The sequence below is a fragment of the Poecilia mexicana genome, unplaced genomic scaffold, assembly GCF_051168715.1.
Source record: "Poecilia mexicana isolate PSO_F unplaced genomic scaffold, ASM5116871v1 scaffold_6, whole genome shotgun sequence".
Lineage (NCBI taxonomy): Eukaryota > Metazoa > Chordata > Actinopteri > Cyprinodontiformes > Poeciliidae > Poecilia > Poecilia mexicana.
This window is the reverse complement of record NW_028263375.1, coordinates 32,405,774-32,425,221: the sequence shown is the minus strand read 5'-3', so window position 1 is coordinate 32,425,221 and position 19,448 is coordinate 32,405,774. Positions and strand designations below refer to the sequence as shown.

The window sequence follows — 19,448 nt, the reverse complement described above, 5'->3', positions numbered from 1 at the left end:
ATTCAATGGGAAAAAAAAACTAACCTCAGTTAAGTAAAATAAAATTGTAATCAAAACTTTTGGAATTGTAATGATTCCTTTAAAAAAAGTTAAAGACTTTTTTTTCTCATTAAATAACTAATTTTTACCAAACACAAACTTTTATTTGCACACATCACAAATCTTTTGTTGTGATTTTAGGTCCTGCCCACGGTATCATGTGAGAATCACAAGCAAAACTTTGAGTCACAAACAAAAACTTAGAATAGCAAGAAAAGATTTCTGACAAGCGCAAATAAGTTTGTTTTGCAAAAAAGAAAGTTAACTTCATGAGTCAAAAATGTTTGATTTAATTTTTTTTTTTTAGTTTTTAAGCAAAACTCAGTAGGCTTTTCTCATGGTGACATGCGTTAATTCAATTTTTGCTTTTGTTTTTTTTCTGCAGTTCCACGTTAAAGTTTGATGCAGCTCTGCTTTCCTGAATGGACCATCTTCATCTCCACTGCAAGTGTATCAAACAGGCAGCTCTTTTTATAGATTACAGTACACTAAAAGGCTGCATTGTGCCCTTGTTTATATTTTTAATAGTGTAATTCTGTAAAGACAAAATATGTCTGGTGGTCTAGCTCTGATTTGCATATCTTGCTAAATTGCGGGTTTGAATATTGCAATACTTTCCTATAACAAAATAGACCTGCAGAAAGAAATTACTAATAAAATATCTTACATATACATAGTGTTATGCTCTATATAGAGATGTTTGTCAGCTTTGATTGCATATCTCACAATTTTGTAATTTATAATTGTTTATTAAACTCTGAAAGCTGAGAGGCTTTGTTAATATTCTGTCCTAGAAGGCGGTTAGATGTGCCCTTTTTTTTTGGTTGAGCACCTGCCCCTTTAGTGGTCTCTGCACGGCCCTGATTGTGGCGTGTGTTGATCTTGTTACACTCTAATGAACTTCTGCACTTTCTTTTCTTTCATTCTTCAATAGGGTAAATAACCTCCTCCTATTGACTATAAGTCATTTTATAACACACATTCTCATTTGATTTTCTTGTGCTGTATGTATTGCGAGTTTATTAAACATGACACAGTAGCCTGAGCCCAACTAGGTCACGATCACCAATTTAAAAATTTTTGGCCTTTTTGGGGTCAGGCTATAAATCTGAAATTGGGAGACACTGACTATAAATCTGATGTCTCACTGTTTAAATCCCATCATATTTCTGTTTTAAACATAATAGAAAAATAGAAATGCTTTTCAGAAAAGGCTATTTTCATCAGCACTATCTTTTGACTTGGCATTAACATGTGATGTTAAACTCGATAAAGCGATCCGAGATTGCACAGGACAGTCTGGACAACGAACCCCTCTGGGTTTGCTACATTGACTTTCTTCTTCTCCCCAGGAAACATCATTGGCTCTGGGATCTTTATTTCTCCAAAGGGGGTCCTGGAGCACTCTGGTTCAGTGGGTTTGGCTTTGGTGGTGTGGACACTGGGAGGCTGTGTTGCTGCTCTAGGCTCAATGTGCTATGCTGAGTTGGGTGTCACCATTCCCAAATCTGGTGGTGACTACTCCTATGTGACAGAGATATTTGGTGGGCTGACTGGGTGAGTAAAAGCTTTCCTTCACTTCACACTGCAGCCAAGAAAGTTAATTTATCATAAAAGTTTTCTGTCAGACCTTTACATACTACTTTCAAAATTGAGCTTTTAAGAGAAATGTACTTTGCACTTTCTAACAAATTAGACAACTCTGACATTTTGCTAGAACTTCAAACAATTCCACAAAAACAGTACAGCGACTTTATGTCTTACCTCATTGTTGATCAATCTTGACTGGTATAAAAACCAATGAGACTATAACCACTAAAATGTTTCTTAGTAATGTTCTATTGGATGGAGGATTTAGGGACAACCGTTGCAGTTTCTCATTTTAATGTGTGGACCTCAAACAAAAAAAGGACATCTGTTGTGGAAATTCAGTGCTCTAAGCAGATATACTGGTCAGTCTTGATCCAAGCATTTTGTTTGCTTTTTGATGAACTGGAAGCCAATACAGAAAATGTGTTTTTATGTAGAAATTCCATTAAAGTTCTCTGTCTCCTTTTCTTTTGGTGAGTTTTTAATTTTGTCCCATGTCACCAGGGTTTCCTGTCTCTTTCAGGTTTCTGTTGTTGTGGAGCGCAGTCCTCATCATGTACCCAACAACCCTGGCTGTTATTGCCCTTACTTTCTCCGGCTATGTGCTGCAGCCTGTCTTCCAAAACTGTGCTCCTCCATACATGGCAACACGACTTTTATCTGCAACGTGTCTTTGTGAGTGATTTTTCAGTTCATTCTCATGTATTGGTGAATCAGGACACCTGGTGTTGGGAGTTTCAGATTGGTACAGAGGAAACTTGGGACTGATCAAATTTTGAGATATACTGACTAATTCTGTAATGCTGATGATGCTGGTAAAAAAAAACTTGATATATTTTGTTATTGACAAGTTGGGAGTACACTTTCAACAGTACTTCATTAATTCATTTATTTAATTATTTGTATCCATTGCAATTGCTTCTTTTGTTTTTGCTCTTTGAGATCAAAAGATATAAAGGGCATTATGAATAAAATCTATTGTTATTATTACTGAAGTAATGACGTTTTGTTAGGATCTTGTTTTTTTAGGATTCTGATCTTTTAACTGAGTTAAAATATTTCTCCAAGCTGTAAAGATCAATCATTTATTTGTCTCCTGGTGGAAGATTTCAGTCTCTCTCGTCATTGGTTGTCCTCCTGCAGTACATCTACTAAACTCAACCGCGATCTGGATCAGGCCCTCTCTCCGAGCCTCATATCCACCAGAGCCATGCAGTTACGGAGCTTTATCTGAAACGGAAAAAATAAAATTTTTTTAAACTTTCCAAATTGTCTGTGTCCGATTCTGCATGTGGGTTAAACGGATTCCCCAGAACATGGCAATATGGGTGAAAGGGAGAGAATATGCTGGGAGAAACTTATATTTTCCATTACTTTAATAATAGAGGTTGGGCGTCGTTGGAGATTGTGTGGAAATGACTCTGCAGGACATTTCCAGATTTTCTGGGATTGTCCTGCTATCTCCTATACTGGAAGGACATGTCTGCAGTCAGATCTGTTATTTAAACAGAAATTAACTTTACTTTTGAGGTAATTTGTTTAGGAAATCAGAAGAACCCCCATTCATTTTTAATATGATTTGGAAAATTACAAATTACATTTTCTCTAAGATACACCACCAAGAAAGGAGGGAATCCTGTATGTCCTGTAACTCGAAGGATAAAACCTGATTCAACCATGATTCATGTGTAAGCCCGTACACCCCGTTTAAATCTGTTCATATAGATCTTTGTAACCTTGTAGGCTCAATTCCACATACTTGTGAGCCTCTATCTGTTATGATGACCTTGTCTGTCTGTTCTTGTTTATCCTTTTTTTTGTTTTGCTGTTGTTTTAAAAAAAAAGTAAAAAAACAACAACAGCATTTCCATTCTATGAATGTCCAACTTACATGCAAATGAGCCAAACAAATTTAGTTCTATGTTGACCTGGTTCAATTCATGATTCCTTCATACTGTGGAATATGCTTTAACAAATGCATTTAACACTCAGCTTTTCAAACAACACTCTGTTTCATGCAAATTGGGACGTTTGATTTGACATCCGAGACCCCAATCATGTAAATTGTAAACAATTTACATGATTGCTTACAATCATGTAAATTGATTGTAAGCAAGCTTTTGAACTTGTTTTGAAGAACCTGCCACTGGTAATCAATGTGACCAGTTTGTCAGAATAACGAGCTAACTAATTTTCTGCTCCTTCAAATGACAAAGTCAAGCAAACCTCGTCACAAATATTATTTGCCCTTTCTTTTTTTTTAGAACTTGTTCCTGAGTTGTAAACTTTATACTCTTGAAGTGTGGCAAAGGAGACCAGTGTTTTGTTACTTCCTCCTTTAATGGCAGTAGTTTGGTTGAATAGTGCTGATGGGTCTGTTTTCACTCTGAAAAGCAAGGCCACCATGAGCAGGAGCTGGGCAGTGCTGCTGGCTGTGCTGGACGAGATGAAGCAGTCATGCCTTCCTTCAGTCTGCTGTTTCTCACATTCCTGCCGTCAGTAGCAACTGTCTTTAGCTCCTGCTGCCTACTGCACCAGTGCAATGGAACCACATCCTGGATCTGAAAACATTCAAAAACACTCCAAATAGTTGTTGTGCAGACTTTGAATAACTGCTCACGATTACCACTTCTAAACATCCAAATCAGGTAATATTGAACAAAAGCAGACACACAAAAATATGACAAGATCTTGATATGAAATCCTGCTTTTTGTGCACTGGCAGCTGTAAATAATTTATTCTGTCACCCAAGGGATGAACATTATTTGGGAAAATTGCTTTATAGTTTTGTCATAAGCTCTAAGCTGTGCAAAGTCTGTTTTCCAGCACAATGCTTTTTGTGTGTTCTCACACTAACTTATTCCTCAGACTGCCTCCTCACCAGCCAGTCATGTTGTTTTTTATCTTTCTTCCATCATCAACATGATATTTCAAAATAAATATATTTTTCCTGCTATAAATTTGCAAGGCACTCAATGGTAAATGGATTGAACTTATATAGCACTTTTCCAATCACTTTGACCACTCAAAGCACTCTGCAATAGAGTCACATTCACCCATTCACACTGACAAACTCTCACACGTTTATACACTGATCATTAGGTAACTTTGGGTTAAGTGCCTTGCCCAGGGGCACATCAACATGTGGCAGGAGAAAGCTGAAATAGAACCTACAGCCTTCCGATGATAAGACCACTACTCCAGAACCATGATCGCCCCACAGTAACTAGACTTGAATGTTTGAATATGTCAGTCACTTGAAAATATAATACAAAGTACAAAATATTGGAAACTATTTTGTGGAAAGACTACATATATTTGAACTCTCAAACATGTAAAAGAAGAAGGTTAAATTATAAATAATTTTGCCTGTAATAAAGACCAATTTTCTCGATTCTCAACATACTCAATAACTTTGTCTTTCAGTATTGCTGACCTGGGTGAACTGCTCCAGTGTCCGTATGGCCACCAGAATCCAGGATGTTTTCACAGTGGGAAAACTTATGGCTTTGTGTCTCATCATTGTTGTGGGTTTGGTACAGATCTTCGATGGTATGTCTTTCACAATGGACACCCTTCTACTAAATCCATGTGATTTAAAAATAAAAATAAACTAATGTTTTTTTTATAGGAAACTATGAGGCACTGACTACTAAGGTGGTCTTTTCCATGGACAAGCCACCATCCATTGGACAGGTTGCTCTGGCATTCCTGCAGGCCTCCTTTGCCTTCAGTGGGTGGAACTTTCTCAATTACGTTACTGAAGAGGTGGTTGACCCCAGACGGTGAATATTTGCCATTCTAAATACATTGTAGGATGTTCTTTTATTGGGTTTCACTTCTTGCACTGATTATTAGAAGATAGTTGACTTTTTGTGGACATTTATATAAAGCTCTTATATATAATGAAAATAATATAGGAAAGATATGTAATGTTGATTCCAGTTTACTGGCTAAATAACCAGTAAACTGGAATCAACATTACATATCTTTCCTATATTCTTCCATATATTTGCATTAATTAAGAAAATTTGCTAGACAGCTATAAGATTATAGCTAGAAAATTTGCTAGACAGCTATAAGATTATAGCTCATAGCTGTCTAGCAAATTTTCTTAATTAATGCAAATATATGGTTTATTTATTCTGTTCTTCTGATGGAATGACTTAGTGGCAGTGATTAAGCCCCAATAATGATAAACACAAATTTAAATGTAATGTTTAAATAATAATAATAATAATAATGTGATGGCTTTTCTCAGCTACAATACATCTTCATTTACCTTCTGTCCTTTTATCAACAAAGATTTGTACTAATACATGTTAATTGTTTTTGTATTCACCCTGCTGCCCTGTATGACGTAAACTTGGTAAGGAATCTACCTCGCGCCATCTACATCTCCATTCCACTGGTGACGTTTGTGTACACGCTCACCAACATCGCCTACTTTTCTTCCATGTCACCCGAGGAGCTGCTGTCCTCCAATGCTGTGGCTGTTGTGAGTAATATCATGGATGGAAAAATCCTATTTGTGTATTTATACAAACTATAAAACATTTTTTCATCTCAGCTAATTTTGACGACAAATAATATAAATAAAGATTCCTTCAGAATTTCTTTGTTTCTTCATCAAGTTAAATCAAATTTTAGGTCTTTGTCTGTGCTTATGAATATGCCTGCCTCCACAACATGTTATAAAATGGCAAAAGGTAAGAGACAAAAAGTGATTTAGAGGCTGGAGGAGCAAACTCAGCAATTTTACATAATGGTAGTATTGGACTGTAAAACTGTGACACTCACATCAACCCTCCTGATCCCACTCAGTCATTGCTTCTGCTCTCCAGGAATCACTGACTGTTGTTTCTCTTCTCAGACATTTGGTGAGAAACTCCTTGGAGCCTTTGCTATCATTATGCCCATCTCAGTGGCTCTGTCCACGTTTGGGGGAATCAATGGCTACCTGTTCACCTCTTCAAGGTATAAATGACAACATTTCCTGCCTCTTCTAACTTCTGATGCATCGTAAGCCCAGCTGCTGATGCCCTGTATGACTTTGCAGGTTGTGTTTCTCAGGAGCCAGAGAGGGACATCTTCCCAGCCTGCTAGCTATGATTCACTACAAGAAATGTACGCCCATCCCAGCCCTCCTGGTTTGCGTATGTATAGTAACACAGTCACATCATGGGTTTCCTTTCATGTGTCTAAAATCTGCACTTTGAATGAGCAGTATTTGTTTTGTTTCAAAGCAGCTGGACTTAAATGCATCTATTAATACGCACTAGCCACCTTTTTAGGTAGGCCTTGTAAACATTACACAGCTACTGCAGGTTCAAATCTCTTGTTCAGTCATGTTAGATAACTCAGTTTAAGATGATATGACCCCTGTGACATGTTTACATTGTCCTGATGGAGGTGAGGTAACGATTAGAAAATGGGTGGACAGTGTTGAGGGTTTTAGATCAGCAGCAACTCTGTGATGATTAAGTAATGCTCAGATTCCACAATGGGGCCCAAAGCATCCCAGCAACAGCCTGAACTGTTGAGACAAGGCAGGATGGATCCATGCTTCCAAGGTCATCACTGAATTTAAGGCCTATCTAGCTGAGCAAAGGTTTTTACAGTTATGGCCACAACTGGCACTCATTGTATATTTTCTCTTTTATTAGACCATTCTTGGTCACCGTCTTCAGTAGCTCCCTGAAGAATCTGAATTAATGAGCTACAACAATTAATTGTCCTTTGGGATTAATAAAGTATTTTTGAATTGAATTTTGAATTTGAACTAGTGTTTCCTTACTTCCACCAACTGTGGACAGTAAATGAACATGAAGTTTTATTTTATGACAAATAAAGTCACTAAATGTTTTTAAGGCAGTTCTTAATGATTTTGAGAAGGAATCACTTGGCTGTAAATGTTTCAACTGAGGAATCTTTTAATTAATTTATGACGGCGTCAACGTTTCTGTTTTGCTGTGAATGTTATGTAATCTCTGTGTCTTGCTGTCAGTCTTGGCTAGGATTCTCTGGTAAAAGAGTTTTTCCTAGTGAAATAAAGGTTAATTTAAAAAATACCTTTAGTAATATTAATTTACTTAGTTGAACTAAATTTTCTCTATTAAATTTGTATTTTTTTTTTTTTATAAAATGATTCTGCCCTTCATGTTTAAGATGTTTCACTGTTTTAAAATACCTGACTGAGGACTGGAGTTCAGCTAAAGCTTAATAATTACCCATCAATTGAAATCAGGTTTGCTAAAGCAGGGAAGCATCTAAGATATGCAGGGCTATGTGGCTTGAGGAACAGGGTTGTAAAACACATTCTGCTTTTCGTTAAGGTTTTCCATCTGAATGTTCTTTTGTTTTATATATTTCTTATTTACTGACTAATTCAGTAAATAAGACCATCTTTTGGGTATTGTTTTGAAAAGGGTTAAAGGACAATGTGTTGTGAGGTGCTTTAGGTCAGTGAGTAAACTGCTCCTCATCAAATCATCATGTCATGGTTGTTTTTTGACAGTGTGCTGCCACTATTGTTATACTGTGCATCGGCGAAACCCACAACCTGATCAACTACGTCTCCTTTATCAACTATCTGTCATATGGTGTCACCATCGCAGGTCTGCTGTGGTACCGTTGGAAGAAACCTAACTTATATCGACCTATTAAGGTACAATCAACAAACTGAACAAGTTAGTGCAGGATAAATCTCTTCTGCCTGTGAGTTTGATGCTATTACCGGGAATTGCCTGCACTGTAAATATCATCTTCCACTGCAAAGAGAGAAGAGCTGAGCTGAATGAGGCGGCTGGTAATGTTAATTCAACACGGACTGAACAGCTTTGTTCTCTTCATCTCCTGCCATTGCTAAAACTAAAGGCAAACTACAATTCTAAAACAGCGCAGAAAATTAATGTCACTGTTCCCAACTTCTCCTTCTGTTCCCTGATTGACCAGGTTGAAATTCTACCAGAGAAATTCCCTTCAATGGGAGAAAGTCCAGACTGAGCAGTGAAATGAGATGAGAATTGAAAGAAATTGCATAGGAAGGCAATGGGCAGGCTAGGTATTGGTTGCTGTAATGTCAATGTAGACTTTTCTATTCATTATCAAGAAGAGTACAAATTATTTATGTTACTTCTCTGGTTATCAATAAAGTCAGAGGAAGTTTTTTTGTTGTTGGTTTTAAATTATACCCCTTGTATTTTCTTATTATTCTTTTAGGAGATGCCTGTGCCAATTCTAGAGAAAAGGTTATTTGTCTATTTTAAAGAAATGTAAATATAAATCTGCCAGGGGTATGAATAATTTTGGATTTAATTGTATGACATGCAGTGATATACAGGTGCTGGTCATAAAATTAGAATATTGTGATAAAGTTAATTATTTTCCATAATGTCATGATAAAAATTAAATTGTCATATATTTTAGATTCATTGCACACCAACTGAAATATTTCAGGTCTTTTATTGTTTTAATTTTGATGATTTTGGCAAACAGCTCTTGAAAACCCAAAATCCCTGTCTCAAAAAATTAGAATATTATGAAAAGGTTCTCTGAACGAGCAATAAAAATAATCATCTGAATCAACAAAGTAACTCTAAACACCTGAAAAAGATTCCTGAGGCCTTTAAAAACTCCCACCCTGGTTCGTTACTCAAAACCGCAATCATGGGTCAGATTGCTGACCTGACTGCTGTCCAGAAGGCCATCACTGACATCCTCAAGCAAGAGGGTGAGAAACGGAAAGAAATTTCTGAACGAATCGGCTGTTTGCAGAGTGTTATATCAAGGCACCTCAGTGGGAAGTCAGTAGGAAGGAAAAAGTGTGGCAGAAAACGCTACACAATGAGAAGAGGTGACCGGACCCTGAGGAAGATTGTGGAGAAGGGCCGATTCCAGACCTTGGGGGAAGCAGTGGACTGAGTCTGGAGTAGAAACATCCAGAGCCACTGTGCACAGGCGAGTGCAGGAAATGGGCTACAGGTGCCGCATTCCCCAGGTCAAAGGTCAAGCCACTTTTGAACCAGAAACAGCAGCAGAAGCGCCTGACCTGGGCTACAGAGAAGCAGCACTTTGGACCACTGCTGTTCAGTGGTCCAAAGTACTTTTTTCGGATGAAAGCAAACTTTGCATGTCATTCGGAAATCAAAGTGCCAGACTCTGGAGGAAGACTGGGGAGAAGGAAATGCCAAAATGCCAGAAGTCCAGTGTCAAGTACCCACAGTCAGTGATGGTCTGGGTGCCATGTCAGCTGCTGGTGTTGGTCCACTGGGTTTTATCAAGGGCAGGATCAATGCAGCAGCTATCAGAAGATTTTGGAGCACTTCATGCTTCCATCTGCTGAAAAGTTTTATGGAGATGAAAATTTAATTTGGTCTGGAATCGGCCCTTCTCCACAATCTTCCTCAGGGTCCGGTCACCTCTTCTCGTTGTGTAGCGTTTTCTGCCACACTTTTTCCTTCCTACTGACTTCCCACTGAGGTGCCTTGATATAACACTCTGCAAACAGCCGATTCGTTCAGAAATTTCTTTCCGTTTCTCACCCTCTTGTTTGAGAATGTCAGTGATGGCCTTCTGGACAGCAGTCAGGTCAGCAGTCTGACCCATGACTGCGGTTTTGAGTAATGAACCAGGCTGGGAGTTTTTAAAGGCCTCAGGAATCTTTTTCAGGTGTTTAGAGTTACTTTGTTGATTCAGATGATTATTTTTATTGCTCGTTCAGAGAACCTTTTCATAATATTCTAATTTTTTGAGACAGGGATTTTGGGTTTTCATGAGCTGTTTGCCAAAATCATCAAAATTAAAACAATAAAAGACCTGAAATATTTCAGTTGGTGTGCAATGAATCTAAAATATATGACAATTTAATTTTTATCATGACATTATGGAAAATAATGAACTTTATCACAATATTCTAATTTTATGACCAGCACCTGTAACAGGCTGTTTTGACATAATCATGCATACATTTAAAAAAGGTCTGAAAGGTGACTTTAAATTCCTAATCTTTTGCTCAAAAAACTAGATCAAGGCCTATCTCAGTTCCACGGCCAACTATCTGTTATGTAGTCTTTAAACAAATTTCCCTGGTATTCTCTCCCAGGTAAACCTGCTTGTCCCTGTGTCCTACCTTATGTTCTGGGCATTGCTACTGGGATTCAGCCTGTACTCAGAGCCAGTCGTTTGTGGTGTTGGTTTGATCATCATGCTTACCGGTGTTCCTGTCTATTTTCTGGGCGTCCACTGGAAAGAAAAACCAAAGTGTATCGACAGTTTTATTGGTGAGTTTGTAAAAACTGAAACATTTTGATTATTGCTCTTATTAATGCAACTAATACAAAACTCTCTCCCCTGTTTCCCTCCAGCATGGGCTACGTCTGTGGGCCAGAGGTTGTGTTTTGTGGTCTTTCCTCAGATTGACCCTATTGAGATTGCCAGTCCTTCAGAATGGACTGATCGGTCATCTGGCAGAAAAAGTTTCTCTGGCAGGTCGTAAAGGTTCCCTTTCTGAACATGTGAAGATTTGTGTTCTGGCTCCTGTTTTTGAATTGCTGTTGTTTTTGTTGAGGCGTTCTTTACTACAATGAAAGTCTCTATCTTAGATTTATCTGATCCTGATAAATCACCTTTTCATCTAATGTTCAAGTGGAACTGCTGTTCTGTTTGATGTGTGAATTTTTACATTTCATGTATTTTCTTTTGAGGATCAGCATGTAAAATTCTAATGGCCTTTATTACCTTTTCATTCTTCCCTGATTGACTGACATTAGGTAATCATGTATTTTAGTTATATTTAGGATTTCATTGTACTCTAAAGCCTTTTCAACCAGATCAAAACCAATGAAAAGTAAAAAAAATAAATGAGGCATCATTTATTTTTAAAACAATTCAAACCACACAAACATGTACTTTCTGTTTCCCCCTCCATTCCTCTACCTGACCGTGTGTCATTAAAAAGTGCTATATACTGTAAAATACCCTTTCACACACACACACTTTCTGTTGAACTTGTATGTTTATGTTTCAGATCATCAGGCCAATGTGAACATCAAACAAAGCCTCAGTAAATGCGAAATTATGATTTTATTCATCAAGAGAGAAAGAGCAATTCAAATGTGACAAAGTAACTGCCCCCAGACTCTAAACACTGATTTTTGCCCTTCTTGTTGGCACCAGTTGAAATCAAGCCCTTGTGATAACTGTCAATATTTTGTAATTTTGCAACCTTGGTTCTGTTCTTTGTTAACCACTACTTTAATTGAGGATTTAACAAGGAGGGGAATTACATTTTTTTTAAACAAAGGTTTGGAGGTTTGGAAAGCTTTTTTCCTTGTTTTTTGTTTTTACTTAGTTTATCTTTATCTGACATTTGAAATATGCTCAATGAGCTGAACATTTAGATCTTAGAAAAAGCAAAACATAAGAATTGTGTTGCAGGTAACGTTCACATTACAATGCTTTTTCATAGCATTGAAATGTGATCGTCTGGTTTTGTCAAGCAACCCTTTAGATCTACTGCAGCCTGACAGATATCAGATCTCACTGTTACAGCAGCAACACTGTAATCCAAATGAGCAGAAGCCAGGTTGGGACTAAAAGCTTTTTGTAGTACATTTGATGCTGGGGGACATTCATTCCTGTTCATGTTGACAGATCTTTGGCCTGGACTGAAATATTTCAAAGACTGCAGAACAAAGCAGCATTTTGTATAATTCTCAAGAGTTTAATAATCATAATAATATAAATATCCTGTCACTTGGCACCTTTGATCAATCTCACTTTGAACTCACTTCAGACTAGCTGAGACTAACTTTAGGGTGAACATAGCTTTGACACCCAACGGCTGTTGCTTCACCCAGGCAGGAAATCATGTACAGGTATCACTTTCTCAAAATGCCAATAGAATTATTCTCAGGGAGAGCTTGAATGAAGCTGGATTTTGGTCAGATATTATGGATAACTTGTCGCTTGTCTTTTGGTTACATGTTTGGCAGTTCTTCAAAAATAATTTCAGAACCTAGAGCAATTTCCAGTCTTGTGAATTGCAGTTTTAACTTTGCAACTCAATTTTCAGCTTAGTGAAGCTGAAATATTTGAAAGACTTGTATCTTGTAGTTGTCATTTAAACTGTTCATCAGTTAACTATAGCTTTTCCCAGTAGTTTAGTCCTTTTTGTTGTTTTAATTAACATGTCAATGAACTTACATGTTAAAACACTGTGCAAATGGTATGAAATATAGTATACTGGTTTTTAATATTTTTACAAACAAAATCTAAGATGTGTAGCATACATTTACATTTAGCCCTTTTGAGTCATATGTAACGGGTACCAGGGTTCCAGACACAGTATCAGATAATAAAGTACTATGTTAACATAAACATTGAGGGTTATCCTCACCTGAAAAACAGTATTTAAGTGAGCACACGAGAGATGCAGTCTGTGTGATACTACAATTTCTCAACTTATGAGAAACGGCAGAGCAACCGGCAGCTCAGAATCTCCATGCGCCACCTACCGGTGAAACACCGTTACTGCACCCATCGTCATTAACCCCATAAACATTTAAAGAAATGCATGTCCTTTTATTTCCACTTTTGTGGGCAGACATGAGTGAGCATCACACATACTTAAAAACTATTTTGGGATGTTGACTTACTGCAGTCGAACTTCTTACAATTTCTGAAATTGTAAAGAAGTTTCATAGAACTTTACGTGGGTTATACAAAAGTTATTCACAAAGCACCTTAGGTCTCATAGGAACCCCTGATGTGACTAAATGTTAGGAAGAGTGAGGAGGACTTCTTCAGCATAATGCCTCCAATCGCATGTGTCCCTCTGGGATTTCTGTGTTCATGGTTTATATGCGGTTTGTTTTCTGCAACACATTGTGGCCAAAAAGCTAATTAATTTTGGCACCTTCCACGTTTTCTTTGTGTCCCTTAGCTTGAGGTTAACTGCATACATGACTCATTAGCCGTTTTCGCACTGCAAGAAACGGAACGGCACGCTTCGGTCCGGTTCCACCGTTACTGCAAGCCCTGATGTGTTTGCATATAACAGGGCGGTGTTCTGTCAGATAGCCATACGCTGTCAGAATATCATACATGCAGTCAGTACGCATGCCCGCGCATGCGCATTAAGAAGTCAGACCGTCAGCACCATAGACATAATATAAGGATAGACGCATGATGGACCGCTCTCGCCTATTGTCGCTGACGAGATTTAGGGCGGCCATCTTGGAGCGGTACTCCACTCAGCGTTGTGTTTAGCAGGCACAATGACGTATCAGCGGATTTAATCGATCATAACACACTTTTTTGTTACTGTAAACCATATTCAAACATCTATCAAAGCAACATTTATAAACAATTGTATTTTTTAAGTATGTTTTTAATACATAGTTCATCATATTTAAATATGCTTAGTGGCTATAACAATAGAATAGGAATGGAATATTCTGATATCGATGTATGAAGAGCATATTACAAAGCACACACCCGTTCATAATTTATTTAATAAATTATTCAGTAATATCAATACATATTTTATATAACTATACAAACACTAATAAATAAAAATTAATAATGGTACAAATAAATAATGACTAATACTGAATTATATATATATATATATATATATGTGTGTGTGTGTGTGTGTATGTATGTATGTTTTTCAGCCGACGAGTTCAAAATCCGATGTGAGATTCATCCGTGCTGCAGTGAATCCGTCTCTCTTTAAAGATATCTCCCTCTTCTTCCTCAGATCGTGTCTTTAGGAAACTTTCAAAACAAAAACGGAAGATTTAGGGTGTATCTTACTTTTGACAGAGTGAAAGAATATAAATAATAGTCTTTACCACCTGTGTAAACTTTGCCGGTGAATGTTATAACGCATAATATAAGTTTTATAATATGCGTTATATTGTTTCATTTCTAATATAGGCCCTTGTGTCAGGTAATCTAAGTCAGTGTTAGAGAATAATTATATTTTTTAGATTTACGGAATCTCAGTTAGCCTTCATAGCGGGGCTGAACCCGTATTACACCAAGCACTGTAGCTAATATTAGCTGGTATCTCACCGGTAGACATAAATACAGTAAAGTAATATTCTAATCACAATATATACACAATAATATGTCCATCTTACTTGTGAAATGTTGTCTGTGGAGCCCTCGCATCAATAATCCATAGATCCGAACAACAATATCCCTCAGTGCTGAGGCATCTTCTGCTGTTTTGATTGAGCAAAGTAGGAGGGTATACCGCTCCAAGATGGCCGCCGTATTTCCTGCGCCGGAGCGGTCCATGAGGCGTCTATGCTTATATTATGTCTATGGTAAGCACAGTCGTCAGTTCAGCATACGCAACAAGTTATGACGAAAATAAGCCATTAAATTGTCTATAATATCACATATTATAATAACTAGATAGATATACAGGTGCTGGTCATAAAATTAGAATATTGTGATAAAGTTAATTATTTTCCATAATGTCATGATAAAAATTAAATTGTCATATATTTTAGATTCATTGCACACCAACTGAAATATTTCAGGTCTTTTATTGTTTTAATTTTGATGATTTTGGCAAACAGCTCATGAAAACCCAAAATCCCTGTCTCAAAAAATTAGAATATTATGAAAAGGTTCTCTGAACGAGCAATAAAAATAATCATCTGAATCAACAAAGTAACTCTGAACACCTGAAAAAGATTCCTGAGGCCTTTAAAAACTCCCAGCCTGGTTCATTACTCAAAACCGCAGTCATGGGTCAGACTGCTGACCTGACTGCTGTCCAGAAGGCCATCACTGACATCCTCAAGCAAGAGGGTGAGAAACGGAAAGAAATTTCTGAACGAATCGGCTGTTTGCAGAGTGTTATATCAAGGCACCTCAGTGGGAAGTCAGTAGGAAGGAAAAAGTGTGGCAGAAAACGCTACACAACGAGAAGAGGTGACCGGACCCTGAGGAAGATTGTGGAGAAGGGCCGATTCCAGACCAAATTAAATTTTCATCTCCATAAAACTTTTCAGCAGATGGAAGCATGAAGTGCTCCAAAATCTTCTGATAGCTGCTGCATTGATCCTGCCCTTGATAAAACCCAGTGGACCAACACCAGCAGCTGACATGGCACCCAGACCATCACTGACTGTGGGTACTTGACACTGGACTTCTGGCATTTTGGCATTTCCTTCTCCCCAGTCTTCCTCCAGAGTCTGGCACTTTGATTTCCGAATGACATGCAGTTTGCTTTCATCCGAAAAAAGTACTTTGGACCACTGAACAACAGTGGTCCAAAGTGCTGCTTCTCTGTAGCCCAGGTCAGGCGCTTCTGCCACTGTTTCTGGTTCAAAAGTGGCTTGACCTTTGACCTGGGGAATGCGGCACCTGTAGCCCATTTCCTGCACACGCCTGTGCACAGTGGCTCTGGATGTTTCTACTCCAGACTCAGTCCACTGCTTCCCCCAAGGTCTGGAATCGGCCCTTCTCCACAATCTTCCTCAGGGTCCGGTCACCTCTTCTCGTTGTGTAGCGTTTTCTGCCACACTTTTTCCTTCCTACTGACTTCCCACTGAGGTGCCTTGATATAACACTCTGCAAACAGCCGATTCGTTCAGAAATTTCTTTCCGTTTCTCACCCTCTTGCTTGAGGATGTCAGTGATGGCCTTCTGGACAGCAGTCAGGTCAGCAGTCTGACCCATGACTGCGGTTTTGAGTAATGAACCAGGCTGGGAGTTTTTAAAGGCCTCAGGAATCTTTTTCAGGTGTTTAGAGTTACTTTATTGATTCAGATGATTATTTTTATTGCTCGTTCAGAGAACCTTTTCATAATATTCTAATTTTTTGAGACAGGGATTTTGGGTTTTCATGAGCTGTTTGCCAAAATCATCAAAATTAAAACAATAAAAGACCTGAAATATTTCAGTTGGTGTGCAATGAATCTAAAATATATGACAATTTAATTTTTATCATGACATTATGGAAAATAATGAACTTTATCACAATATTCTAATTTTATGACCAGCACCTGTACATGCGTTGTCGTGGTTTCAAAGTGTATTTAAAGCAGGTCTGGCTGCGGCTGCAGTCAACTACAACACACGCCTGTGTAAAACTCATTAACCTACTTAACCGCTAAGTCGGGATGCCATACAACTGTTAATAACAAAGTGTATGATGATCTATGTCATGATTCTATGTTGATGATTAAATAAAATCATATGGTAATGACAGCATATACATGTCTGAGCTAAGCGTATGACTATCTGACAACGTATGCTGATCTGATGGAACACGGGCATGCGTACTAACTGCATGTATGCTATCCTGACAGCGTATGGCTATCTGATAGAACACCGTACCGTTCCGTTCTGTTCCTTGCAGTGCGAAAACGGCTATTATGGCAGTCTTTCTTTTTTGTTTAATTTTTGTTTTTTTGGCACTACTCCAGAAGTGATCTTAATCCTAAAAGATGTTTATATAAAAAAAAATATGTCATAAAAGCCATCTCACCTTTTCCAGGTTTTAGCATTTTTTTCAACCAGGCTTCAGGTGGTTAAAGACGCATGATGGCCTTATTGCCATTATTTATTCAACAAAGTAAAATCCAATCAAAATGGAAAGTGTAAAAGTAGTGTACACCCAACCCACTTTACAGTGTCTTTCTGACAATCAGTCTTTCATATTGTTATGGCTGCCTTTCTTTCCAACAAGAAAGGCAGCCAGTTCATTTACTCCTTCATCCACTGCTCCCGTATACACCATAGCAGTCAGTTCAGTCAGCTTGGGGTTTGGGTTATACTATGATTGACTGATTTGTCCCTCTCTTGTCCCTCTGCATCCAGTTATTTGTGTTTTCTTTGTTTACTTAATTTAATCAGATCTAATTTTTAGAGGTTTTACGTCTGTCCCTCATTTTGTAACCTCTAAGCACTTTGTTTTACATGTGAATGTACAAAAAGTGTTCTATGAATAAAAATTAATTGATTGATGGATTTATAATCTGTGAAAAGAACATCATTCTAGACAACTGGTCAATCGCACAGACACAACTTTCCAAAACTAAGTTGTCAGTTTCTTTTTAGAGAGAACAAGTGTTATCCTGGCAAACAATTGCAATTAGTTGTTGGTTCTTTATGTTTTGATAGTTTCTTAAGAATAAATTACATGCATTTAATGTATGTAATGCAAGACATTTTCCTGCTATTTTTATATGAGACCAACATCACTGACATTGACTTAAAAAAATAATAATAATTAACTGTGACAGTGTAACTGATAAATTCACTGGAATTTAACTAATTGATTTTATATCATCTGGAAATTTCAGCTAGATTGAAATACTGACTTCACAACTAAGTTTGAACTTGAATCTATGTTGAATGGATATGTGCAGACGTCATTGCTGACATAATGACGTGTCACTTTTTGGTGATGTTGGAGCATTATGGAAAAGGGTGATAAATGTAGAACATCTTATTTTAAAACTTCAGGAAGGCATAGATAAAGTGGATAAGTGGGGGGGCGGCAGGGTAGAATGGGGCTTTAAATTTTCAAATGAGAAGACAAAAGTAATGTTTTTTACAAATAAAGAAATTGGGGTTGATAAAAAGTTGTATTTATATGGGAAAGAGAAAGGGTTGGCTGTTTTTGTTTTTTGGGAGTAGTTTTTGATAAGAAACTAACTTGGGAAAATCACATAGAACATATTATGGAGAAAAGGAAAAAGGTTCTTAACATTATGAGGTGTTTAGCAGGGTTGACATGGGGTGCAAATTTTGAATCACTTAATATTTATGTGTCACTAATTCAATCAAGAATTGAATATGGGAGTGTGGTGTATGGTTCAGGAGTTAAAACTAGGTAAAAAAAAATTGTTATTCAAGCTGCTCTCCCTATGCATTGCTATGGCATGCCCCAATAATAATAATAAACAGACATTCTATTGGGTGTAGAACAATAGGTGCCTGCCATGCAATGCATGGAAGCTGCTCTCCCTATGCATTGCTAATGGCATGCCCCAATAAAGAAAAAGCAAGAGTTATTAGCAGAAACATTAATTAAGGTGCATAGTTCAGAAAAACTATCTGAAGATATGGAAAGTAATAAAGACAATTTATTGGATGAAAATCCAGAAGTTACTACTAGGAGAGTAGTTTCAAATCAGGATTTAGATATGCCTTTTACTATGTATGAGTTAGAAAAAGCTATTAATAATGCTAAGCAATCAACTCCGGGGAAGGATGGAGTGTGTTATACAATGCTTAAACATTTTAAATATTCATCTCTTACTGTTATATTAAAATTGTTTAATTTGATTTGGATGACTGGGAGTATTCCTACAGAATGGAAATAGTCAGTTATAATTCATGTGTTAAAACCTGGTAAAAATGCAGCAGACCCGTCAAGAGAGACCTATAGCTCTCACTTCTCAATTAGGGAAAATAATGGAGAGGATTGTTACAGATAGGCTTTCATATTTTATTGAGAGTAAAAATAAATTCTGTCCTTTTCAGAGTGGATTTCGTAAAGGGAGGAATACGATGGATGCAGTTCTGTGTTTAGAGTCAGAAGTAAGAAAAGCTCAAGCAAATAAAGAGTTAGAGATAGATGTGTTCTTTGACATAGAAAAGGCTTATGATATGTTATGGAAAGAAGGATTATTGATTAAACTAAAAAAACTTGGTATAGGAGGCAAGATTTATAATTGGGTTTTGAATTTTTTGTTTGGTAGAGAAATAAAAGTTCGGGTTGGGGCGAGTTTCTCTACTAGGTATGCTGTTGAGAATGGTAAAAAGCCCAATTCTTTTTAATATT

At 37.4% G+C, this 19,448-nt stretch overlaps 1 protein-coding gene across 1 annotated transcript in view; it reads left to right on the top strand.

Annotated features, from left to right (window-relative positions):
- slc7a10b (solute carrier family 7 member 10b) overlaps positions 1-12,215 on the top strand; it is a 43,655-nt gene extending 31,440 nt beyond the window's left edge. Inside the window, exons 2-11 of the mRNA XM_088006617.1 lie at positions 1,392-1,596; positions 2,153-2,304; positions 5,057-5,182; positions 5,262-5,415; positions 6,005-6,128; positions 6,504-6,607; positions 6,690-6,786; positions 8,148-8,297; positions 10,734-10,911; positions 10,996-12,215. Coding sequence (XP_087862743.1) covers positions 1,392-1,596; positions 2,153-2,304; positions 5,057-5,182; positions 5,262-5,415; positions 6,005-6,128; positions 6,504-6,607; positions 6,690-6,786; positions 8,148-8,297; positions 10,734-10,911; positions 10,996-11,126 — 1,421 coding nt within the window. The 3' untranslated portion in view covers positions 11,127-12,215. The remainder of the gene's footprint in view (positions 1-1,391; positions 1,597-2,152; positions 2,305-5,056; positions 5,183-5,261; positions 5,416-6,004; positions 6,129-6,503; positions 6,608-6,689; positions 6,787-8,147; positions 8,298-10,733; positions 10,912-10,995) is intronic.
- The last annotated feature ends 7,233 nt before the right edge of the window (positions 12,216-19,448 follow it).